Here is a 26,776-nt window from a genome sequence, read left to right on the forward strand (position 1 = left end):
ATCAGGTCGAATATCTTTATGTTTATTTTCATTACCACTATTCCATAAATTTGCATGACGCTAAAACGATTTTAAAATGCTTCTTTAGCTATGCAATTACTGCCATCCAATTTTTGACTATCCTTTCCATCTTCTTTCTTTCAGCAACTTGCTTGGCACATCTTCGCAACAACAACAAAAAACCACAAATGATTTCAAACTAAAACCACCCATTCGGAACCGCTATTCATGCTTTCCAGATGAAGAAATCAAAGCAAAAACGGCAGAAACATGAACAATTTTATCCACCGATCGATGCATCGATGTCGGCTCAGCACGCATCCATACCCAGCTGCTGTCGCCAATTGGCCCCCACTTGCCCAGATTGTTACCCACAATATCCGCCCGGAACCTCCCGAAGTGATCCCCATTGGATCAATAGTAGTTCCTATGCACAGCAACAGCAGCATCATCCGCAGCAGCAGCAGCAGCGAACCTATCAGAACTCTTCCCATCAACATGATTACCACCGTTCTGCCACAGGAGCCGGAGGGACGTGTGCTCCATCCGCAATCATCTCGAAGCCTACCAATATTGTTGCCACAATGGAACTGTTCGAGCCGCGAGCTTCTACGTCTTCCGACCAGCGTTACTATCCCCACCAGGATTACTCATACGCGTACTATGAACCAGGTGTGGCGCTCCGGCATTCGAATGTACCTTCGTATATCTTTGATCCCGGCAGAATCAGTGGACCAACGACACCTTCCCCTTCTTCATCTACAACACCGATTTCGTCTTATTCTGGCGGATCCAAATCGATGCGCTCGCTAGTGGCGCTTGGAGGCACCGGCCAGCGAAATCGCTTGTATTCTCCCAGAAGATCCGGAGGTGGTAGTAGTCGTTACCCAGGCTCTCCTTGTGAAAATATATACGAAGAAATTATTCACGAGGAAAATGAGCGGGGCGATGGGATGCTACCGAGTACACCAAGTGGGCGTCTATCAATGTTATCGCTGCAGCATAGTGTCATTGTTGAAGAAGAGTTTCGACAAGTGCAGCACTGCCATCGTAAAGTTCTGGGTGAATTGAATTTATCCGTCGAAGCTATGCTGATGGCCGAAAGCGGTGATTGTCAGACGGAAAATAAAAGTGATTATCGAAGAGAAGCAAAATTTTTCCGCCGGAAATCATCCTTCGGGGCAGGAGGGCAGAGCACGGATTTGGACAGTGGTTTCTCCGGTAGCAGTGGCAGCACTAGTTACATCGGGAACCTACGGGCACGGAAAACAGAAGCAAAAATGTTATCCCTCCAGCAGCAAAGTCATCATCAATCGATGATGCTGTTCGACAGGATTGGTCAGGAAGACGCTCGTAGTGTTGTAAGTTCTAATTCGGCGGATCGCGCCAGTGGTGGATCGATTAAAGCGTTCTGCAAAGGAAAAAATTTAAGCAAGTTGTTCAGTGGAAGCACGCGCTCGTTGCGCAAGATGCTTGACTCCGGGGAAGCGTCCCGTCAGAAGGGAACTCTGTCGACCCCCAATTCGCCTACATTCCTAAAATCGAGCAAGGTCGGTTTCTGGTCCGGCGGAAAGAGCTGGACCAAACGGTTATCGGCAAGCGGAGCGCTGCATAGCAGCTTTGATGAAGGTAAGTGTTTGCATTAGTTTATTTTAAATATTCGACTTGTATAGTAGGTATATAGCCGGAAAAAGGACAACCAACCACTGCCGGGCACAGCACTCTCTCTACTCGGGCCCGACACAGGGGCTGACTCAATTGTTTTGTGTAGTATGCGATCTAATTTTAACACCATTTGAGCGCTAAGTAGGAAGTGCCCGATTTGCGGCAAAACCGCGCGTAACCATCGGGCGGCATCGCCCTATCAGCGAGTGGAGCTAACACTTTGCTCTAGATAACACCGAACTTCGGTATGTGTGTACCTTGATTTGTATGTTACCACTAGTGGTGCCGTCTTACTAAAAAAACTTCTGGAAAATTTTTAGAACGATTCAAAAACCTAGATTCGAATATAGATTCCTAATCATTCTAGGTTTAATTTGTTCTAATTGATTGAAAGCAGGATATTTTCATCGAAAGTAAAAACTCAGTCGAATACCAACATGTGTTTCAACAACATCGGACAGTTCGATTCGCGCCAATATTTCCTGTTTCCAAAAGTGAAATCTAGATGTCATTTTTGTACGTCGTCGCCGATGAACACACACGCATCGTTCATGTGACGATGAATGAACCGTGATCATTAAACTACTTCGCCTCTCATCTCATAAAGTTGCATGCGACTCTCTTATGTCTACTGTCGTAGCATGATAAGCGTGACAACCGCAGGTCGCGGCCGTTTTGCGAACATAAGAGGTAAAATGCAGATGTTGGTAGTACGCTGAAGTCGCTTATTTTTACGCGATTATTCGGAATTTACACATTTTATTTCACAAATTTATCTAACGCGAATTAATAAATTTACGGAGGCTTACTTACTTTACTTTTACATATTTTAGTGACGACGATCCGTTATCGATCCAGCGTCGAACGAATTATGGTCTTTGAGTACTGTCCATTTGGTTGATCTATTGTGATATATCCCCGTTTTATTATAGCTATATTGTCAAGATGACGCACCACTATCAGAAGCGATCGTCATTGTTTGACTGATTGCATCGAATCAAACAATCGAGTCAAGCAGTTGGGTCGAGCAGTCGAGACGAACAGTTAAATCGAGTAGTCAAATCGAGCAGTTAAATCAAGCTGTTCAGTCAAGCAGTCCGGTAGAGCAGTTGAGTCGAGCCATCGAGTCGAGCAGTTGAATCGAGTGGTCGAGTCAAGCAGTCAAGTCGAGCAGTTAAGTGAAGCAGTTAAATCGAGCAGTCTAGTCGAGCAGTCTAGTCGAGCAGTTTAATCGAGCAGTTAAGTCGAGTAGTCCAGTCGAGCAGTTGCATCGAGTAGTCTAGTCGAGCACTTGAGTCGAGCAGTCCAATCGAATGATTTAGTCAAACAGTCGGGTCGGGTAACAAGCAGTTAAGTCGAACAGTTGTGTCCAGCAGTTCATTCGAACAGTCGAATCGAGCAGGTGAGACGAGTAGTCTAGTCGAGCAATTAAATCAAGCTGTTCAGTCAAGCAGTCCAGCCGAACAGTTGAGTTGAGCAGTCGAGTTGGGCAGTTAAACCGAGCAATCAAATCGACCAGTCCAGTCAAGCAGTCTAGTCAACCAGCTGAGCTATCGAGCAGTCCAGCAGTCGACCAGTGAGGTGACTGAGAATAGAACTCATTGCTACGAAAACATGATGTGTTGTCAGAGGCCTGTTTTCAATTACCGATGCGCCTTTTATGACGTCCTGTCAGACACCTGGATTGCGGTACAGACATAAGCCTCTTATATAAATAGATTATATATACATAGATGTTATGGGAAGGGACTAGTAAGTCTATCTGTTATATGTGCTTCTAGGACACCTTCGCCTTTTAGAATGAATGGTGCAACCATTATAAAATATGAGAGACGTTTAAATTTTCTGCGGCCACTTCGTCGCTCAAGTTCTTAGTTTACGTTGTATATGTTATTATTTTAATGTTTCTGCTTAGTATATTAGTATATTGGTAGTAATTTCATGTCTAATTGTTGCATTTGATTCCTCTTGTATTGTTATGTAAGGACCGTCCTGGATTATATCTAATTTATATCATAAATTCGTTGATTTTTTCGGAGAAATATATAAAAATATTGTGTTTACCGCGGACGTTTCGACCTACTACTCTTCGGTCATTGACTACGCATTAACACGTACATTCTCCGCCTCGTTATATATTTGATTCCTCATTAATGCTTATGTATTTAAATATGGCATCGCTAGTCGAAATAGCGACACACTTGTTTTCAATTTTCTTTAATTGCATGTATTTCAGGGTGCCCTATTCGATAAGGTGAAATATTCTTGGTAGTTCACTTTTGTTAATAGCGAGATTTAACGCTAGAGTTAGACTCGTATTATAGTTTTTCTCTAGCGTATTTCATACTACATAATTTGTTTATTTTGGTTCTGTATTACAAAATTTTTATTTTTTTTAGTTTATATATCTGTTCATTGTTAATTGCTTCATGCACGTAGAGTTTTTTTTTTCATTACTGCGACCAGTATAGTTGTAATATCGCTCGGGTGTTTGCTGTATGACCTGCACTGCATTTCTTTTTGCTATAATCGCTATTGAGTGAGCGATACGCTTATTTTTTATGCGTGCTTGTGTGTATTGGGGCTTACCATTCCTTCAAAGCTTGATCTACTTTACCCACTTATTCCTCGCTGCCAGCACTATCCCATATTATAGCCGTCCCTGACGAGGACTCCTTCGTTTCTCTGACCAGTACACTTAACTACAGGAGGGACTTTTGCTCTGTCAAGAGGCTTCAGTGGGTAAATATATAGAAATTCAGTATGAAGGAAGGGCGAATTAGGGGCCTGAGAATAAACGCATGCTAAAAAGTCAATTTGACATCGAATGATTTTGATTCTACCTAGATTCGAACCCACGACCACTCGCTTGTCAAAGCAGACTCGGTAGCCTTGCGGCTACGGAGTCCCCCTTACACGTAGAGTTAACCAGGCTCCGGTAATCTGATTTGATTATCATTGACTAGACTCGGTTTGCATCGCATTGACCTCGTCTGTACTTGTAATATATACATTGTTTTCAGGTCGTCTGATGTCATCTTTTTTTTTGTTTGATGATAGTCACTTTAACTGCTTAGGTCATTCGTGACATCTGCGGGGTTGGGATTCGAACCCGGGTCCTCGGCGTGAGAGTCGTGAATGCTAACCACTACACCGGCATTGACCCCTCTGATGTCATCTGAATCCACAAATAGGATTTCGAAGCCACTAAATATTGGTGAAAAAATTTTACAGTTCTATCACTAGCAGGAAATTTTCAGCCATTAATTTCATTTTAATTGGCTTCGCACATGCTGCAAATCATCACCGTAAGCGATATTTAGTTTTTAAAATGTAAATTTTCATATTTTATACAATAAGTAACGGTACTTTTTGTTGGATGAGCTTTTAAGAAACGTTAAACATTGTCCCATTTCGATTGGAACGAATTTTAATAGTTCGATTTGAACTACTATTTGATGACAGTCGTTCAAACTCAAATTTTACATTTAAAGGGCTTTACTGAGCGTCACATACAGCTAGCGCCATTATTGACAGATAGCAGCATTACTAATAGCTCAAGTAACGTCATCAACAGCAGATATGTTTACGTTTTATTGTAAGTTTTAAAAAACGGATTTCTGCGCTTATACTTACAATAATAACATTAAAAATTATATATTCGTGAACCACAAATAAAAAGCTTTCGATTAAGATATAAAACATCGTAATCCGATGTGTTTATCGCGAAATCAATTTCAAAGATGGCTTGACTTAGTTTTTTGGAAAACTCACAGAAAGTACTTAACCACAAATTACCACAAATTGGATTTCGTAGCCACAAATTAACCACTAAATATTGGTGATAAAAGTTTTAAAAAAAATTATATTGTCAAGCCATCTTGATATCTGCATTAAATTTGTTTAAACATTTGCAAAATTTGTAAAATTTGTAATAATTACACATTGGACACGAAACTTCTGACTTGGTCAGCACCCAAAAATGCAACTTCGGATTCGAAGAAATTACATTTGGAGGGGTTAAGTTTCCGATTGCGTTGTGCTGTAAAACATTCGAAAACTTTTCTTAAATTTTTCACGTGGTGTTCATCTGAACAACCTTCGACAAGTACGTCGTCAATATGTAAGAATGCACACTTGGGGCTCAGTTCGCTAAGTGCAATTGACATCATGCGTTGAAAGCTGTTTGGACTTATATTGATTTCAAACGGTAATTGTTTGTATTGAAAAGGTCCGCGCTTCTGGAAGGAGAACGAGGTAACTTCTCTGGTAAATTTCTCGATTTCAATCTTATGAAAGCCAGACATGAGATCTAAAGTGGAAAAATATTTTGTTCTGCCGAGTTGATCAGGTATATCATCAATCCTCGGCAGAGGAAATTTGTCGGCTAATAGCTTTTTGTTCAATTGTCAAGAATCTACGACTAACCTTCATTTTTTCTCTGCGTTAGTCGACTTTTTGATACCAACAGTATCGGGGAGTTATGACTCGATATTTAATTCAATTATTCATTCAATTAACTTGACGGCAGATTTCTTCCTTATGTCATACCAAATCATAGCGTACCAAGGTATGAATACCTCCACTACTCCATATCGAACCACATTCAGCTCCACCTCAGCACCAACACAATTTCGATTCCTATATTCCCTGCCAGCAACCGCGACGGTGTTAATGGTAAGTCCCAACCTCACTGCTTCCCATTTAAAAGGCCTCTTCCACTGCTCTACGGTTGATTACGATGATATCGACGTCATCCACAAAACCAAGAAGCAAGTGAGATTTCGTGATGATAGTCTCGTTGCTTTCGCCGTTTGCTCTTCGTATTGCACCCTCCAAGGCAATGTTGAATAAAACGTTAGTGCATCTCCTTGCTGCAGTCCATCCCATGTCACGAATGCGGCTGAGGTCTCATTCGCTATTCTGACGCATGATTTTGACTCATTCAGCGGTGCACGAATCAGTGGAAACCCATGTTCTAGCATTATCTGCCACAGCGCATTTCGTTTTACTGAATCGTACACCGCCTTAAAGTTCACAAATAGGAGATAAGTCTGAAAGTTGTACTTCCGAAACTTGTCTAGTAATTGACGTAGGGTAAACATCTGATCCGTTGTGGAGCAATCCTCACAAGAACCAGCTTGATAGGTACCGTTGAAGGACTCCGCTAATGGTCTACAGAACGGGATACGGGAGAGTACCTTATAGACATAAGGGCAAATGAGGCCATTCAACCAAGCCTTCGGCATTTGTTATTCCTCCCAGATCCTGACAATGATCCGGTAGATTGCTTCGTACAGCCTCTCGCTTCTCATTTTTACAAGTTAAGACCGGATATCGTCCTTCCCAGCAGTCTTACCGTTTTTCCTCTTCCGTAATCTCCTCTTACGTTGGTGGCTCCACAGCATGGCCATTGCTCATAATATTTATCCTGTTCTTGTTAATCTCCGTGTTAATTTCTTCATTGAACAGCGTTTGAAAGTGCTCCTTCCATCTGGCAGCTACCGCCGTTTTGTCAGTAAACAGGTTGCCTGCACTATCATTGCATAACACAGGCATGGCAAAATTCCTGTATTTCACCATTTTGTAGATACTCAATGGGTCGTTGCTGGCGAATCTCAATAGACTCTTTATACGTTTCTCCATTCTAACGTGTAGCCACAGTGAGCATGCGACTCCTGGCATGGCTCTTCTCATTTGTCACTCTCTGGCAGTCAGTGTCGAATCAGCTGTTAGGCTGTCTTCCACGCGTCGTGCCTGCCACCTCCCTCACAGTTGTTTTAATGGTACCAAAGAGGTTTCTCCATAGCCCACTTACAGGGTTCAGACAAAATGATCGAAACAGGCAAAATTTGGACGAATTTCAAACGGCCGTAACTTATACAACATAAGACATTTTTAGATGAATCTAATTGCAGTCGACGGGGAAATGTTTCTAAAAAAAATTCGAGATTCGCAGTGGTCAGTGGACATCGGAGATATTGCGGGTTGTCCGGGGCATGTCGAAAACCGATTTTTTTCATCGCTTGTATCTTTTTCTGTCATGGAAATTTGACATTCATATTTAGTCCCAAAGCTAGATTTCATTTCCAGTTGTTTGATGAAAAGAGAACGAAGATCCGTCGAGAAATAACCGAGCTATGGCCATTTCAGTGAAAACAATTCTGGAAATGTTTCCAATAACGTCCTACCTTTATGACCATTTCGAAATATGACTAAAACTACACCAAAATGGATGTCGAACTTCAAGAATTTACGAGAGTTGAAAATTCTGAAGCTTGACACCCATATTAATATGGTTTCGGATATTTCCTAAAACGACCACTTCCGCCGGGATACCTAGAACCTGCTACAAGTTTGCCATGGCGAGCCGCGGACCTAGAAATGTTTCCAGTGTTAGTGACCCATAAAACCTTAAAGTTTGATACTCATATTCATAATTTCCCGACGGAGCAAACTTTCCCCCCCGAATGCAATTGGTTTCATCTAAAAATGGCTTATTTTGTAGAAGTTATGGCCGCTTGACTTTCGTCAAAATTTCGCCTTTCCCGATCATTTTGTCTAACCCCTGTATATCTTCTTCCCTTTCTTCCTGCTGTTCTGCGATTTGTTGATCAAGCATTCTGGTGTATTCCGCTGTCACGCCATCTGTCGTCAACCGCTGGATGCTCAACGTAGCGTCGTCTCAGTGTGAGGCTTCTCCGCTCCGGAATTTGACCATCGAATTTCCTGAATAGCAGCGATTTCCACTCTGAGTCGATGTAGCGTCGTTTCCTTGTTCTTTGCCGTATCCTACGCCGATGGATCCGTTCCGTATTTCCATTTTCGTTGTTCTTGGTATGGTAAATGAGAGTTTCGGTATACTACCTTACGGGGGTCGTGATATCTACATCCCGCTGAGGGGTCTGTCATCTTAGGAACCACTTGCGGGATACAGCGTTTCTGCTGCTCGCTCCGAGACAGACGCTCAAGTTCGCACATCCTGGTTTAGCTGCTGCGGTATGTACATAATAAAGCATTTCCAGGTATTGTCATCGGTCGTCATCGTTTAGCTTAGATCCCCGAGAAGGCGCTAGATAGGGGCTTGAGAGAGCCAGAGATACATATCTTTGACACTCCTTTTAGGTAACTCTCTCCGTTTCTTCCCCTTTAGAAAGATTACCGTTCCAATTCAGATTCTAGCTTTAAATTATTTTTTGGCTATAAAACGATAAAGTTGGTCTCCTGCCTCAGTATCAATGTGAAAATAAATATTATTTTTACCGATAATTCTTCAGATATATTAGATAACTAGCTGACCCGACAAACTTCGTATTGCCACAAATTAACCTGTGTTGTACATAAATCATGAATCTCGGATGATCTTTGTCACAATCTCGAGTTTTGCAAGCCCCCCAGTGGGCGGCGCTTCCGACGGCGGGTCACCGGCAACACTCGCGACCGTCTCGTCCTGAATGATCTAGTGTTACTATAGATAGTTTTTGTGGTCTTGTATTGACTAATGTTTTATGAAAGAGTCTCGAATTTCTCGAGTTCGATTAGTTTTTGAGTTTCGCAAAAATTTCTGTTTTATTTGTATGAGAGTACACAAGGGTGAGAGGTCTCTAACTATCGTAAAATAAATTCAAGACTCCAAAATCTCCCGCATGCCAAATTTGGTTCCATTTGCTTGATTAGTTCTCAAGTTATAAGAAAATTTGAATTTCATTTGTATGGGAGCTCCCCTCTTAAAAGGGGAAGGGGTTGTAATTCACCATAGAAAAAATTTCTGCCATCTAAAACTACCACATGCCAAATTTGGTTCCATTTGATTGATTAGTTCTCGAGATAAGAGGAAATTTGCATTTCATTTGTATGGAAGCCCACCCTCTTAAAGGGGAGATTCACCCTCAATTCACCATAGAAAAAAATTTGCGTCCAAAACCACTTACATGTCAAATTTGGTTCCATTTGCTTGATTAGTTCTCGAGTTATGAGGAAATTTGTTTTTCATTTGTATAGGAGCCCCCCCTCCTCTTAAAGTGGGGAAATCCATAGAAAATATACCATAGAAAATATTCTTGCCTACAAAAACACCCACATGATAAATTTGGTTCCATTTACTTGATTAGTTCTAGAGTTATGAGGAAATTTGTATTTCGTTTGTATGAGAGCCCCCCCTCTTAAAAAGGTAAGGGGTCCTAATTCATTATAGAAAAAATGGTTGCCTCCAAAAACACCCACATGCCAAATATGGTTCCATTTGCTTGATTAGTTCTCGAATTATGAGGAAATTTGTATTTCATTTGTGCAGAAGCACCCCCTCTTAAAGTTGGGAGGGGTCCTAATTCACCATAGAAAATATTTTTGCCTCCAGAAACCTCCACATGCCAAATTTGGTTCTATTTGCTTGATTAGTTCTCGAGTTATGAGGAAATTTGAATTTCATTTGTATAGGAGCCCCCCCTCCTAAAATGAGGAGGGGTTCCAGTTCATCATAGAAAAAATTTCTGTCTCCAAAAACACCCACGTGTCAAATTTGGTTCCATTTGCTTGATTAGTTCTGGAGTTATGAGGAAATTTGTATTTCGTTTGTATAGGAGCCCCCCCTCTTAAAGTGGGGAGGGGTTCTAATTCACCATAGAAAATATTCATGCCCTAGAAAACTTTCACATGCCAAATTTGGTTCCATTTGCTTGATTAATTCTCGAGTTATGAGGAAATTTGCATTTCATTTGTATAGGAGCCCCCCTTCCTAAAGTGGGGAGGGGTCCCAATTCATCATAGAAAAAAATTTTGTCTCCAAAAACACCCACGTGCCAAATTTGGTTCCATTTGCTTGATTAGTTCTCGAGTTATGAGGAAATTTGTATTTCGTTTGTATAGGAGCCCCCCTCTTAAAGTGGGGAGGGGTCCTTATTTACCATAGAAAATATTCTTGCCCTCGAAAACTTTCACATGCCAAATTTTGTTCCATTTGCTTGATTAGTTCTTCAGTTATGAGGAAATTTGTATTTCATGTGTATAGGATCCCCCCCTCCTAAAACGGGGAGGGGTCCTAATTCATCATAGAAAAAAAATTTGTCTCCAAAAACACCCACGTGCCAAATTTGGTTCCATTTGCTTAATTACTTCTCGAGTTATGAGGAAAATTGTGTTTCTTTGGTACAGGAGCCCCCCCTCTTAAAGTTGGGAGGGGTCCTAATTTACTATAGAAAATATTCTTGCCCTCGAAAACCTTCACATGCCAAATTTGGTTCCATTTGCTTGATTAGTTCTCGAGTTATGAGGAAATTTGTATGGAAGCCCCCCTTTTAAAGAGGAGAGGAGTTATAATTCCCCTTATAAAGAGGGGAGGGGTCTCAATTTACCATAGAATAAATTCTTGTCACCGAAAACACCCACATGCCAAATTTTGTTCTATTTGCTTGATTAGTTGTCGAGTTATGCAGAAATTTGTGTTTCATTTGTGTGGGAGCCGGTGGGGGAGGGGTTTCTAACCATCACTAAAACCTTTCCTGGCCCCAAAAAACCTCTACATGCATATTTTCATGCCGATTGGTTCAGTAGTTTTCGATTCTATAAGGAACATACGGACAGACAGACAGACAGACAGACAGAAATCCTTCTTTATAGGTATAGATTAAATTAGATATATTAAACAGGCCATTAATTACCGTTAATTGTTTTCGTACCGAGAAAAACACAGGTCTTTTAAAAGTAAGTTATAAATATCTTGAGACTCTTAGATTGTTAATAGAGTTTCTTTGATTGTATGATATGTTGTATGAGCAATTCATGTTACAATCATCCATCGCATTACCCTGAATCGGTAACATTACCCTTCATGCAACAAACTTTGTGTTGCACTGGTTGTTTTGTCGCATGTTTTTTGCTCTCTCCTTCTTGCTTGTTTTTTTCTCACGTCTCTCACATCGACTGCAGAGAGAGATAAAACGTCTTAAGCTCTCACGCCTGCTCTTACGATAGAGCAAAACGCATTCATGAATCATGATGGGCTCGTTCATGACTTCCACTGTAACTCCGAATGTGGCGCATTATGTGGTGGTGGTGGTGGTATGAGTCTGACTCATTGTGGATCGACCGCCTAATCTTCACCCAAACTCCCGTCTCGCGCGTGGAGGATCCTCGCAGTTTCTGCTGTGTTGCATGCAGTTGATGAGTCGCGTATCTGGCCAACTTGATATGCTGGTGGTGTGTTTCTTTGCGCTGGCTAGTAGCAAACAGAGCAAACAGTGTGTGTTTGTGTGCGTGTTTGTGAAACCGTGGAAAAAGAGAAGCAAAACATGAAGCGGGTGTCAGTTCTCCCCGTTGGCCTCTGCACAGGAGACACCTTGAATACTTCCGCTGCGCCCCGGTTAGTTAGTTATGCAGGCAGGACAGGCACCGACGGCGAGTTCCATTGAAAGAAGAAAAAAACAAACAAAATAAGTACAGAGTGAGCGAGAGCACGGTGCTACTTTGTATCCGCCGTCGTCCATCCGCGTGTGGCATTCCTGGAGTCTCGAACCGCGAACGAGTAGTAGCGGTAGCGGCAGCTGTGTTTTACACGGTGTCCCGATCCGACCAATAGTGCTCAGCGTCCGAACCCGGGTCGTCGTCATTTCGGATCGTTGTCTCGTGCAGTTCAGTCGGCTTAACAGTGCGCGTCCCGTGTGGCGAGCGCGTGTGTGTACGCGCAAGTTTTCTTTGTTATCCGCGGTCTGTGGACGGTCAGAATACAGAATAACCAAAACTTTTTTTTTACGGATTGTGCAGAAGAGGAACTGTAAAACTGCGCGACGCGCTACAGGTGCAACTGCAGCGACAGGATTCGCAGCGCGCGGTAGTTGTCTCGGTGAGAATCGCAGCGGGTTTTTTTTCGGAACCTCTCGGAACAGAATGAAACAGAAACGCCTTTGAGACAGTGACTCTAGAAGAAGTCGTCAATCGCTAACTTCAGTCATGTGTTACTTTACTATCTAGGCGAGTGCCGTTTTATGTGAAACGCTCTTATTAGAATCACAATAGAAGAAAAAATTGACCTCTGCCCGAAGTGTTATTCACCGAATGAAGTGCAAAACAGCAGCAACAATAACGAAAGGGGAGCGCGCAACACGACCGGATATGGTTGATAGTAAAGTTCGTATGCCGTTTGTTGCTGCTGATGATGGTGTTGGTACTAGTTTAGTGTCTGTTTCTGTTCAGCGTTTCGAGAGGAAATGCCTAAATGAAATGTAATCGTTCCACAACGGTTGAAACGGCTCTAAATCGTAGCGTAGCATAAAACCTGGTGTGTAAATTGAGCAAAAAAAAAGAGAAATATTCATAGCGATTCGCTTTCAGTTGATCAGTTATTCTGGTGCGGTGTGTGCGTTTAGTTGGGCCCGGGGAGCTTATCGTGAATGACATCATACTGAACCTTGGAAAACACTAACCAAGTTTAGAGTGCTACCTTTAATTGGAATCGTGTTAATGGCGCTGAACAAGTGGGTGATTAGTAAGTGACTTGACCGTCTAGATCGCAAGTACTTAAAGGTAAACTTGTACTTACTACCTATTCTCAAGTTCTAATGGAAATGAATGAAGTAGATCGCGTATCGCGAAGCTTAATGCTATCAAAGGTTTCACTCGTCGGAAGCACAGCGCTCGGTGGGTGTGACGAAAATTTGAATTATATTTATTGTACATAGTACTGGGAAAAAATTAATATTTCGTGCCTCATCATGATGGATCGTAAGAAGAAGCATCATAAAAGAAAGCACGGCAAAGGAGGCCAAAGTGGTGGAAACAGTGGTACTAGTGCAAGTAGTGGTGCAAAGAATGTCGCCTCCAACAATAACAAAAGCAATGGCAACAATGATGGAAACCAGCAACAGCAGAAGAATGCGATTAATATTAATAATAACAACAACAGTAAAAATGGCAACGGTGGCAACCGTGGTGGGAACAATACGAAGACAACGACGGTTGCCACAACGCAGGCTGCAGCAGCAGCAGCACCAGTGACAACGACGACGACGATTTCCCGTAATGGTAGCAACAAGTCGGTGCTACCATCGCCGCCACCGTCACCGAGTGCTGCCGGGAATAACAATGGCGATGGAAATGGCGGAGTGGTGCTGATTAAGTGTAAGTTGCGATTTATTCTTGCTGATACGTTGGTTTTTTGAAAGCAAAAAAAAACGGTGTTTTGGTATTCCGTCGTAAAGCGATCGCTAAAAGATCGATCAATTTTGAAAACTGAGTCGAAGAAAGAATCTGCTTAGGGTTTATTTCTAATTCCCGTCCTAGTAAGTAAAGCCATTCTAATTTTCATCATTTGTTGGATGGATTTAATGAATACTCCAAAGGTTCTTGTGCTGATTAGACTGAAACACACTTACCTTCCGATCCATGAACGTTAAAATCACTGAAAAGCGACTATTAAAGCTTATCATTGAAATTACGCAACTGAATTTATTTCTTAAATTCGTCGTACCGTTTTAAAATCCGTCCATCAAAATTTTTCATCGTGTGAACTAAAAATTACAATGTTTATGAAGCTAACGCGCATGTATTTGTGTAGGACGGCATGACAAATGTTATTCCGCAAAATGTCTGCAGGTCAGGCAAGCTTTCCTGGCTATAGAATAACGACAATGCCTTGCGTGAGTTATTTTCATATATGAATGACGGAAATTAAAACGATTAGTCGATATTGGCTTCTTCGTCGCACGAAAAAACGAAGGAAATTTGGCTGGTAGGACTTCTTTAATGATAAAAAGCATTTAAATAGATCTCAGCTCACTTTGATTGGTCGCGTATGATAGACAACAAACTAAAATATTAGGGGATAACTAGTTTTGCATTGTGTGTCATAAAAATGCTGATATTTTTAATAATTTGTGTTGGATAGGACGGTAATAGGCAATTACGACGAAGCAGTAACATACCCTAATATGCAAATCTTTCGTTCTTATATTTTGATATGCAAAATGTTAAAAAAAGTCTGATGTCTTGCATGACCGCATGCAAAGGTTCTCTAAATTGTCGCCCCGGTTAGAAAACCACGGTGCTCCAAATAGCGTTATTATAAAAAAAAATTCTCCATAAAATCCGAGTATACCAGTCGATTTGTATTAATATTTGTATTTGTATTAAGCGTATCAAATATCGGTAGAAGATTTGAATAGTTTTCAGATATGCTGCATGCAGTATAATGGAAATATGAATGACTTAATGAGTTTTGAATAATAATAATAAATTATTATGTAAAGACGCTTGCCACTCACTAAAGAAGGCTACAAGTCGTTTTGGCAAGCTTTAGACATAAAATATTGTAGTATTAAAAGGAGTTTTCCAATTTTTTCTCGTATATTAATGAATTTTGCTTTAATTAACTAGTAAAGTAGTTAACAGAGTAAAGAGGGGCAAAAGTGCGATTCAATGATTTATTAGTGCAGATTGCGCGTAATTTGACAACATTAGTATGAATGGTCGTATACTGAGATAGCTTGAATTTATCGTAAAAATTTGTTGTTTATGAAGCATAATTGCTGAATTAAGTGTAAATGTTACTTTGGAGCGGTTTTGATGTAATATTTCGTTATATGGCAAATACGACTCCTGTTGATATGAAGGCTATTGCTTGTGGAAACATTGCAGCAGCGTTTCGCATCACTCAAACACCTTTTTTAAAAATGCGGTGAGAGAAATTCTCAAAATATATTTCTATTTTCATAATTGGTCAAACCCCTTAAAACGTCTCGTAGGGCAAAAATCCGATTCACGGGCGGAGCAAAAGTGCGATTCATGGATAGGTAAATAATGCGTTGGTAATTATGAATTAGATTCAATCGAACTTTTGCCACGCTAGTGGGCATATTTATTTTTCGTTAAACTTTCCTACGATTTTCTTCGTGATTATCCATTAGAGTAAGGCGGGGCATAAGTGCGACATTTGAAGTTGTCTTTAATTTTCATGAAATGAAGCACAACAGTAAACTATATTGATGTAACAACTCAACATCTTCACATTCAGCTATAAATCATCTCGAGTAATGGTATTAAAATTCATAATTTTTCTGATCAGGTGCCGAATTGCACTTTTGCCAAATTAGCACGGAAAAAGTGCGTTGTCCACTAGGCAAAAGTTCGAAGTTTGAATTTATGAAATTAGTGCACTTGCTAATACACTAATTAAATTGCACTTTTGTTCCATTTGGTGTTTGGCGGGATTTGATTAAATGATGTAAAATAGAAATATATTTTGTAAATTTTTCTCACCGCATTTTCAAAAGAGATGCTTGAGTAATGTGACATTCTGCTTCAACTATGTTTATATTGCGTTTCCCGTATTACGAAATAAAACATCCAAACCGCACTAATTGAACATTTCCATTTAATTCAGCAATTATGATTCGTAAATAGTAAATGTATAGGGGAGTGTCGTCGTGGTTGGGCCACGTTTTGGAATTCGCCCGTAACTTTCGTTTCAAAAGGAATTTTGGAAATCTAAATACATCGTTGCAAAGGTCTAAGAATAAGGTATATTTCCGGAAAGTTTTAAACTGATTGCTTGAAAAATAAAAAAGTTATAGGCATTTACGTGAAGACAAAAAATGTTGTCATAGTCGGGCCATGTTGTACAGGTTGGGTCAGCGCAGAAAATCTAAGACATACGTATTGAAATTCTATATAGAGACAGGAAAAGAACGAATTACGTGAACAACGACTAATATAGGTACAAATACCCTATTTTTAATTGCATTTTTGCGAAACTTTGGCGATCTTGTAAAATCAATATTGCTACAATCGCCTTTTCCGAAGTGTACAACTACAATGAAAAAAACAACAAAAATCTAGGTTTTTATCGTATTAATTTTGCTTTATTTCATCATGTTTTACGTGACTGACATTCTCTAGCGATTATTGCGCTTCTGCGCTTAAAATTATGGTGGCCCAACCATGACTACTCAAGTGGCCCGACCTTTACAAATAGCGCTTTTCTAGTATTTCACCTTAGCCTTCCCAAACACCTTACTGGAGGGGATTTTTCTATAGTCTTCGTGTGTAGCACAACACACTTCATACATTTTCAAAATTTATCTCGATAATTGTATTTCATGAATCATTTCTTGAAGAAAAGTTGATTGCGCCTGGAAAACTTTTTTTCTAAGATTTTGTCACTGAATTCAGTACGGGTGTTTTGAATCCACGATTGAAACTCACAATATTGTGAAAAGTTAGCTATCACAGTAAGAAGTTTTACAAAGGTTGTATCATAGATATCATGAGTTACTAAAACTGTAAAATCGTTATGGCCCGACCATAACAGTGGCCCGACGATAACGACAATACCCTACGATGGACTTTAAGCTGTCAAAGTATGTCAAGTCCATATCAATGTTGTCAAATTATGCGGAATCGGCACTGATAAATCATTGAATCGGACTTTTGCCCCACCTTACTCTATCTCAAAAAAATAAATCTTACATTAACTTTTGTTGTAGTGCAGAACAAGGCCTACTATGTTCTTTTTATGATAATGACAGCAGTATGATTATTTCAAATCATTGTGTGATAAAATAAGCACAATTGTATATGTATTTTGTCTTTCTACGAGATTTATGCCTTTTTGACTTTAAATGGCTGTTTCTCCAAAACTGTGCCTACGATTTTTTTAAAATTTTGACTGAAGATGGTGGAAAGTAATACAAATTGACTGGTATACTCGGATTTTATGGAGAATTTTTTTTGATAATAACGCTATTTGGAGCACCGTGGAGTTCATTTCATCTGTACTAGAAACAGCAAAGAATGACCAGTATATTGTATCAATTCAGGCGTATTACATAAACTGACTATGAGATTTCTAAGCACTAAATTGGACTTCAAAAAAAGTAAAATCTTGGGTTAAACGTCTTTCTAAGACTTGACCCTTCTTTGTCGACAAACTTCGCAGTTAGCTGTTAGAATAGCATCTAGCAAGCACCGTCTAGGTGAGATTTGAACACACGACGATTGGATTGTTAGACCAGCATTGTACCTCGAAGCTAACTGGGTGGTTGAAATTAGACTTCAATTTGGACCAATTCAGGCTAGAAGTTTTACAACAGATTGAACTGGAAATTGGACTTCAAATTGAATCTAAAAAATTGGACATGAAATTAATGTTAAATTTAGACTTTAAATTTGGCTTGAGATCAAACATGAAATTAAACTTGAAATAGGACTTTAAACTAGACTTGAGTTGGACGTAATAATTGCAGTGTTGTGAAGCCCGCACTCGTGTGGCTCAATTTGTGGAATACGCCGGCTTAAGCATCCCTCTAAAACTCGCGCTCTTATTTCTTCATGCGCTGCAGAGTGTTTTTGCAAGTGTGTGATTAGCTAACAGCTACAGTCGTCGCTCGTCGTTCGTCGTTGCAGCCCGATGTGCTGATACCGATTACTCTCGACGGCTTGGACCGCCCGGCCGCGAGTAGAATCGAGGCCGAAGATGAAGAAAAAGAAGGAAACGTAATGCACAATTTGTATCCCAGTGCGCCACCAGCCTCACGGGCAGCTGATTCCCCACGAGTTTTTTGACTCGGGAATAAGCTATACAGGAAAACGATGTGAGGATACACGTGCGCGAGTGTATAAGTAGCAGAATGTCTCCACTTTCCACACAGCACCGGCGGCTGTTTCTTTCACGCCTGCGTGTGCGGCGTAAGCATTGAATGCTATGTTTCTCATGCTCTTTCGCGTGTGAGTAGACATGGGACTTCTCGCTCGATTCGCAACATTGAATAAATGACTTGGAATTAGATTTAAAATTGCTCTCGAAATTGGAGTTCAATCGGGCTCAAAATTGAACTTCTAATCAGACCTAAATGAAATTGAAATTGGACTTGAAATAGCTATTTATATTGAACTAGCTGTAACCCGCGTACGTCGCCTCGCATCTAATTGAGAGCAAATTGGAGGTACGCTATGTAACTCAATGAGGTGCAACTACGTTCTTTTGCTCGTCTTGAATGCAATCTGGTATGATTGGTTTGAGTCTTTGCTTAATGTGGGCGAACCTTACCACGAAAATATGTGGCGCCCCTCGTTTTGGCTACGGACAAGGCTCTTATGAATATTGATTTGAATTTTTACTTGCCATCGGATATGAAATCTGACTTGAAATTGGGCTTCAAATTGAACGTGAAATTGGAACTGTAAATGAAATTGGCCTTGAAATTTGATTTCAGACTGGATATATTTTTACGCAGTTGTTTGGTTGTATATCGCAAAAATACCGGGCTGTTAAATTAGTCTCCGTATTTCCTAGTCACATCTTGAGGAATATTTTTTTTTACGTTAAAGGGTCTAGCCGGTTTTACATACAAAAAATGCCCCCGCATCTAATTAAATTATGTTTTAATGATTCAAGCAAAGTACTCGACCTGAGGAGTATTTTGGCAAATTTTCAGATCATTAGACGCCATCTTGAATCAGTAATGGCGGCTAGAGTGAATTTCATTTTTCGCAGTTTACTTCGAAACCAATTATCATAAAAATTTGAAAAAAATCACAGATGTTATACTCACTGCAGGACACATTTCCATTGTTTTTTGGAAATTTTCCGATGCGAATATCACAGTAAAAAAATCGAAAAAGTTTTCAAAAGCATTTTTTTCAGTGTTCCAAAAATGGCGCCGCTTATTTTTTTCTATCACAAGATGAAATTCACTCTAGCCGCCATTACTGATTCAAGATGGCGTCTAATGATCTGAAAATTTGCCAAAATGCTCTTCAGGTCGAGTACTTTGTTTGAATCATTGCATAATTTAATTAGGCTCGGGGGCATTTTTTGTATGGAAAACCGGCTAGACCCTTTTATAGAGGAGCACCAGTAACCAGTACGTAACATTTTTGGTGGCGGAAGCCATACTGTTATTGATATCATCTCAGAAGTTGGCCTCGAGGTATGATGCTAATAAGCCAGTCGTCGTATGTTCGAATCTCGGCTGGGAGAGGCTGTTAGAGTCAATGGGATCGTAGAAACTGGCCTGGCCCTGCTATTGTCCTGTACTGGTTGCGAACTGTACTGGTACTGGTCGTATAAAAACAGAGGTCAAGTTTCGATAACGGAATGTAGCACTTAGGCTTTGCTTTGCTATCATCTCAAATGAATAACAACTATCAGAATTCGCTACAAAGTTGAAACTATTGTTTTTTTTAATGGTTTTAACCCACGCTACCTGAAACTATTGTTATTACTTTCTGAACACTTTATTTTCGATTTGTGACACAACGTGTTAGAAATGTATGAGAATGTGGTATAAATCTTATTCTTGTTATAAAGATTATTTTGTTATATCCTCCTGATGTGGGCCATAGTCAGCCGTGTTGTGCGCAATTGATCATTTGAATTGATTTCAGAAGAAACATTTGCAGATCATTTCATCCATCAACAGTAGTTTATTCAACAATTATGCAGCTATTCAATCACTAGACGAGCTTCATGGGGACTCGCGCCACAGCGGACCAAATTTTTACCATCCAACAGATCTTGTCGGAAGTACAACAGGCCCACGCATCCCATCTTTATTAATTTCAAAGCAGCATACCATGCAGTCGATCGAGACTAGCTATGACATATAATGCCCGAGCACGATTTTCCGACTAAACTGACGTAACTGATCAGAGCTACATTGGTTCGATTGATGTATTTCATGTGTATCTTAGAGACACTCTCCGCTGTGAGTCCTTTCAAGACGCGGCAAGAGTTGACAGAAGGTGACGGCTTATTCTGCATGCTGTTCAACATCGGTCTTGAAGGCGTGATCCGACGAAAGGCATGATTTTCACCAACAGTAGCTAACTCTAGGATTTGCAGATGACTTTTATATTATAGCCAAGAACTTCGTGATGGCGGAGGCAAGCTACGCCAGACTGAAAGCGGATTCTAGGAGGAGTGGACTAAGAATAACTGCATCGAAGACCCAATACATGAGAGGAGGATGCTCAAAGGAAACAATCATATGCCTTGCACGGACGGTAACCGTTGACGGAGAAGCATTTGCTGGCGTACGAAGCTGACAATGTACAAACCCCATAGACCGGTAGTTTTCATGGACTGTCAAGCTGTAACGTTATTATTATTTATTATTTATTTATTTATTCATCTGGCCATACAGGCCTTCATGAATTGGATTGGATGGGGAAAAGCCTCCTTGAGATGATCATACATCGACCGTTCTCAAGCAGGCGTAAAAACCCCATCATCTTTAAATATCAACACATAGTATACGTTTACAGGGCATACAATACATTTTGGATCACATTTAACTTACGACTACTTTAAACAATTGATAGAAATCTTACGTACTAGGGTAATCTCTTTAAATTATTTTTAAACACATCAATGGACATAGAAAAGTCAAAATGCACGTAGTATTTATTGAACACGTCACACATTGCCCTTATAGGCTCGTTTTTTCCGTAATCAGTGCGCTGATATTGCAGTCTTAAGAAATCCCATGACCTAAAGTTTCTGGATGGAGTGTTGATGTCGATTTTGGAAAGGATAAGAGGAGAGTCAATTTCGCCTATAAGCAGCTTTGCCACAAAAACTGCTCTACATATATCTCTTCTTTTAGCCAAGGTATTCATGTCAAGCAGGCGGCAGCGCTCAACGTATGGAGGGAATTCCAGAGGGTTTCTCCAGGGTAGATTTCTTAACGCGTAGCGCAGGAACTTTGCTTGAATAGCTTCGATCCTGTTTGACCAAACAGCTGTGTATGGGCTCCAAATGGCAGCTGAGGCTTCTAATACGGAACGAACAAGGGAATAATATAATGCTCGTAAACAGTACGGATCAGTGAATTCTTTAGCAAGTCTAATAATAAACCCCAAATTTCTATTCGCCTTTGAAACGACATGGGAGTAGTGATCTCTGAAAGGCATTTGATCATCCAGAAGAACACCTAGATCTTTGACTACCGTTAATCTACTGATTGGTTCTGCAGATATGGAATAATTCCAGTGAATTGGGTTCTTTTTGCGTGAGAAAGAGATCATAGAGCACTTGGACACACTTAGGGTAAGCAAATTTCGAGCACACCAATCGCTAAAGTCGTCCAGATGTCGCTGAAGTTCGATGCAATCAGTTGTCGAGCGTACAACAAGGTAAAGCTTTAGGTCGTCAGCATAAATTAAATATCGACCTGATGGAATTATCTTGCAGACGTCGTTAAAAAATAATAAAAAAGAAATGGTCCCAGATTACTTCCTTGTGGTACGCCCGACAAGTTTGTGAAGCATTGTGATTCGTGACCGCCTATTTTTACAGATAAGTTGCGGCCAATTAGACATGATTTCAGCCATTCAATTATCTTGGAAGACGCTCCATAGCGCTCGAGTTTCGCCAATAGGATGAGGTGGTCTACGCGATCAAATGCTGCTTTTATATCCGTATACACGGCATCTACTTGAGCTCCGCTTTCCAGACTTTTAATGCAGTGCGAAGTAAACTGTGCTAAATTTGTCGTAGTTGATCTGCCTGGGAAAAATCCATGTTGGTCTGTTGAGATGTAAGCTTTAACTTCTCGGAATAGCACTCCACCAATTAGAATTTCAAACAGCTTTGAGCCCACACAAAGAGACGTAATTCCTCGATAATTTTCTATGTTTTGTTTATCGCCTTTTTTAAAAATTGGAAACATACTCGATTTTTTCAGCGCGTTGGGAATATCGCCTGCGCCAGTGACTGATTAAAAAGTATTTTCAACGGAGCACATAGGGCGTTCGCACAGTTCATTAACACTATCGACGGGATTCCATCAGGCCCTGCTGATGTTGAAGACTTCAATTTCTTCAGTGCAGCAAAGATATCTTCGTCTGAGAAGCGGATGCTTCTAAGGTTTAGCACATTGTCCGGAACGTCACGGATAGCATTTTGGACCTGAGTCGGATTAGCTGCAGCAGTTGCAGACACACTCGAAAAGTGTTTAGCAAAGAGATTGCAAGTGTCACTCGTCTTGCTGGAAGTTTCGTCTGCTAGAAACATGCTGCAACGTAGCCCGTTTTCTTTACGCTTCTCGTTAACAAAAGACCAGAAGCGTTTGGGGATTCGTTTCAAATCTGCTTGAGTACGTAACGCGTGTTTAGAGTAGAGAAATCGATTGTACCTTCGGTAATTATTGCTGGCAAAAGTAAATCCCCGCTTTGCCAGGGGATCACGTAGATTGGTGTAATTGCGAATTGCGGCAGCTCTCAGCCGCTTTAATTGCCGTAAATGATTGTTCGACCAAGGCGGCTTCGGTCGAGGGCGGGGGGGAGGTACAAATGTTCTGAATTGCTGAATTAGTGTGTTCGAGAAAATGTCTACTGCGGCGTTAACATCGGTTGTGTTGTCTAATAGATTATTCCAGTCAATGTGGGAGAGTGTTTCTTGGAGCCCAGAGAAATCCGTTTTTGAAAAATTAAACTCCTTTACCTCAAACACATCTTCGTAGAGTACTTGGTGAGAACACGTAAGGAATACTGAAAGCGGTGGATGCTGCGTGTCGATATCGACAAGCGGGCTTCGAAACAAGTGCATTGCGAAGAAGCTTCTGCATTTACAAACACAAGGTCAAGTCTTCGATATCGGCAGTTTTTAACTGTAGGCATCTGAAGCATGTTCAACAAAGATATGCCGTCAAGCAGCGCAGTACTAGACCGTGTGAAGGTGGATTCGACGGGGTCGGGTACCGCATGGCCAAAGGGTGTGCTGTTCCAAACTAGTCCAGGCTGATTATAGTCCCCAAATAGTAGATGGACTGCGTTGGGATTTAAGGAATTAGCAACAGTGAGCGAGGAGTCGACATATTTCTGAATTACGGTGACATCAGAGGAGGAGTCTGGAGGCAGGTATACAGCGCCCACGCAGATATTGGTATTACGATAAGAAATGTACACCCACAATTGCTCAAGCTCTGAACCGACACTCGTTATTTGTTTTGAAGATAGCTTATTCGATACAGCGACGAGAACGCCTCCGCCACGAGTTTTACCGCTACCAGAAGGATCCCGATCTCTGCGATAAACAGTGTAGGTTGCTCCAAACAACTGAAGTGAGGTAATTTCGTCATTTAGCCAGGTTTCGGTTAGAATGACAACGTCGAACTCAGCATCGCAAACAGCTACAAACAGTTCATCGATTTTCGTGCGCAGGCCCCTGACGTTCTGGTAGTATATATTGAGCTGTTTCCTGGATACCGGTGTGCGTGTCGATGAATGGATATCAGCCACACTTACATTAGGAGAACGGTGAGCAACAGTATCGGAGACAAATGTGTTGCACATGTCGACTGGCTGCAAGTGAATGTCACAATGAGGGCGTGCGGTATCTTCTGTGGCTTCGGGTGGACATATACCCTCCTTGGCTTTATCTGAGAAAACATTAGCGGCGCTGTCATCGGAAGTGGATTGTTGATCTACGTTGGTGGAGTGATAAATGCTGTTCGAATTGGTTGGCTGCAAGAAGTGGTCACTATCAGGGTGCGCAGTATCATCTATGACTTCGGGTGGACATATACTCTTGGCTCTACCTGAGAAAACATTAGCTGCGCTGTCATCGGAAGTGGATTGTAGATCTACGTTGGTGGGGTGATAAATTGTTCGAGCGGAAGGTATTGCGGACGATATTTGGCGGAGTACAAGTTGAAAGCGGAGAGTGGTGAAGGCGTGTGAATCACGAGCTGTAGGCACTGCCTGGAGAGCTTCCCATCATGCATCTGGCAAAAGTCGGTAGGCTACGTTGGGTCGGGCACGTCGTAAGGATGCCGGACGACAGTGCAACGAAAACAATTCTTATCAATAACCACATCGGCACCAGGAACAGGGTGGCTCAACGTGCAAGATGACTCGACCAGGTTGAAAGCCATTTGCGACTTCTAAGACGACAGGGAAATTGGCGATGAGTGGCCCAAGATCGTGTTAAATGGAGACGACTGCTTGAAACAGCACGAGCCACCCCGGCTCTATGCTGCTGAAGACGACGACAGTTATTTAATATCAGAGAAAAAAGCGTTCGATAAGTTATCATACAACAGACATACGTTGCTAAGTCTGAATAGGAATACTGTGGATTTTTCCTTTTTTGGATTGAATTTGAGTTCAATTCGTATTTTGCAGGGGCAAGTTTAGATTGTGAATCGTAGGCCCTTTCAGAACAATATATTTGTTTCATTTTGCCGTGTAGAAAATCTAGACTAAAATGAAGGCAAAATGTTTTAAAAATATTTATCGAAAAACTAAATATGTTCCAGTTTAAAGTGATTGCATTAGCAGTACAGGTAGATTAGCTGATATTTAAGACTTCTACTGAAACCAATTCATTATTATTTTCCTTTCTTGCAATTATAAATCCAGCAAAAAAACTGAAGAGGAAGAAAAAACCGTTGCTTTCTATATTTTACTTTTTCATTCAAGTGTAGACTAAACAACAGACTGATGTTTTAATTCTTCCATTGATTTTTCTTCAAACATGTGCCCAGACAAATGGGACACCATTTATACTATACACACTTTGGAAACCAGAACACGCTGCCTGTAAGTAATGGCTTCTTCCAAGTGTTCCTGCTTTTCCCGGTTCCTCCAGTTGTTTTCCAGTTGACATCTGTGCATACAAAGTGCATGCATTCCTTGTCGAAGATAATGCGGTACCTACGAAAACAGACACCCGGGTCGACCGAGAACGGAACAGAAGTGTGGGTGCTGGATTTCCGATGAAATCCAGAAACTCGTGTGCACTTGGGGTTGAATGTTTAATGAATGAGATGACGATGCCTGTACGGCGGGTCTGTTTCTTGGCATTTGACACGAGCGCTCCGATGGCGGAAGTGCGCCCTGTTGTAGAGATAGAAACAAAAACCAACGATTTGATTTGTTGGTCTTTCTGAATTTGTTCATACTCTTCCGTTATCGGAAACGAAGCAAACGAAGGTGAGGAAGACACTGCCCAACTGTGTCAAAGTGTCAGGATTGTATCCTGTTTGTGATGAGATTTGACATGTTTTGCTACGTTTGGATTAGTGATACGGCAAATTGTGACCTGTTGATTGTAAGATGAGAATTAAAACGTTTTAAATTATTTCTTAAAGCTATCCTGGACAACACTGGCAGTCTGTTTTTTTTGGCATTTTCACTAGGGTAACGGCACCAGTTTTTGCCTGGGCATCAGTTTTCGCCACCCTAGGGGTTCAAAAGTGTTTTATTGATATTTGGAATGCCATAATTAGCATAACATATTCACTAATTGGCGAATTTCAATGGACCATTCCTAAGCACATCGCATGAACCAGTTATGCGGTTGTTTCTCAAGAACGGAAATCCATTCTGTTTCCACTATTCAACTAAAAATTAATTCTATTTTTTGGGAAAAATATAAATATTAATGAATTTTCAGACTAGAACAAGATACAAACGATTCTTCTGGGGGTGGCGAAAACTGGAGCACAGAAATGGCGAAAACTGGGTCTTGGGGGTCGAAAACTAGTGCCTCAACATGCATCACAAATTTTACATTTACAATGACTTTTTCAAACTTTTGGACTTAAGTTTTATGCTGAAAACGTAGCAAAAATGTTTCCGTTTAATATAGGCTAAACAATTTTCATCGATATGGAACTGTATGGCAAAGAATCTCAGTTTTCTTGCTCGCTGTCTGAAAAAGTGGCGATTTCCTGGTGTTGTTACCCTATACGACTACGTGTTAAAACTTTATCAAGTTGATTTTGACATTATATGTAGATGGAATCCATTCAAGTTTAACATTTCACGCCGGTCAAAAAGGACTGATACTCCAGCATACTTCGATTGCGGATGCAACTATGATCGGCTCTACTTGACTCGATCAAATTCGAAAATTACGTTCGGAATACTGATCGAATGGTGGAATGGAATGGTGATAGAAATTTTAGTTTTGATAAATAACTGTACGATAGAGATTCAGAGCTGGCTTGATGTGGAGTTGCAACATTAGGTTGTAATTCAAGTTAGATTTGGTCCTCTGAAATCCATAATTATACATGTAAAGACAAAAAAAACTGCGTACATTTCCTTTTTTTTTGTATGCTAGAAGGGCACTGGGTTCAAAAATGCCACTGCGACAGTCACGAAGACTGTCTTT

At 40.8% G+C, this 26,776-nt stretch overlaps 1 protein-coding gene across 2 annotated transcripts in view; it reads left to right on the top strand.

Moving 5' to 3' along the window:
• The window catches only part of LOC128745303 (uncharacterized), a 277,308-nt gene that overhangs the window by 53,074 nt on the left and 197,458 nt on the right, over positions 1-26,776 (top strand). Inside the window, exon 2 of one of the 2 annotated variants that reach the window (XM_053842339.1) lies at positions 145-1,629. In XM_053842339.1, coding sequence (XP_053698314.1) covers positions 240-1,629 — 1,390 coding nt within the window. In that variant the 5' untranslated portion in view covers positions 145-239. Of the gene's footprint in view, positions 1-144; positions 1,630-12,045; positions 13,777-26,776 lie in introns of those variants that run through there. The other variant, XM_053842340.1, reaches the window with a different exon arrangement.

The sequence above is a fragment of the Sabethes cyaneus genome, chromosome 1, assembly GCF_943734655.1.
Source record: "Sabethes cyaneus chromosome 1, idSabCyanKW18_F2, whole genome shotgun sequence".
Lineage (NCBI taxonomy): Eukaryota > Metazoa > Arthropoda > Insecta > Diptera > Culicidae > Sabethes > Sabethes cyaneus.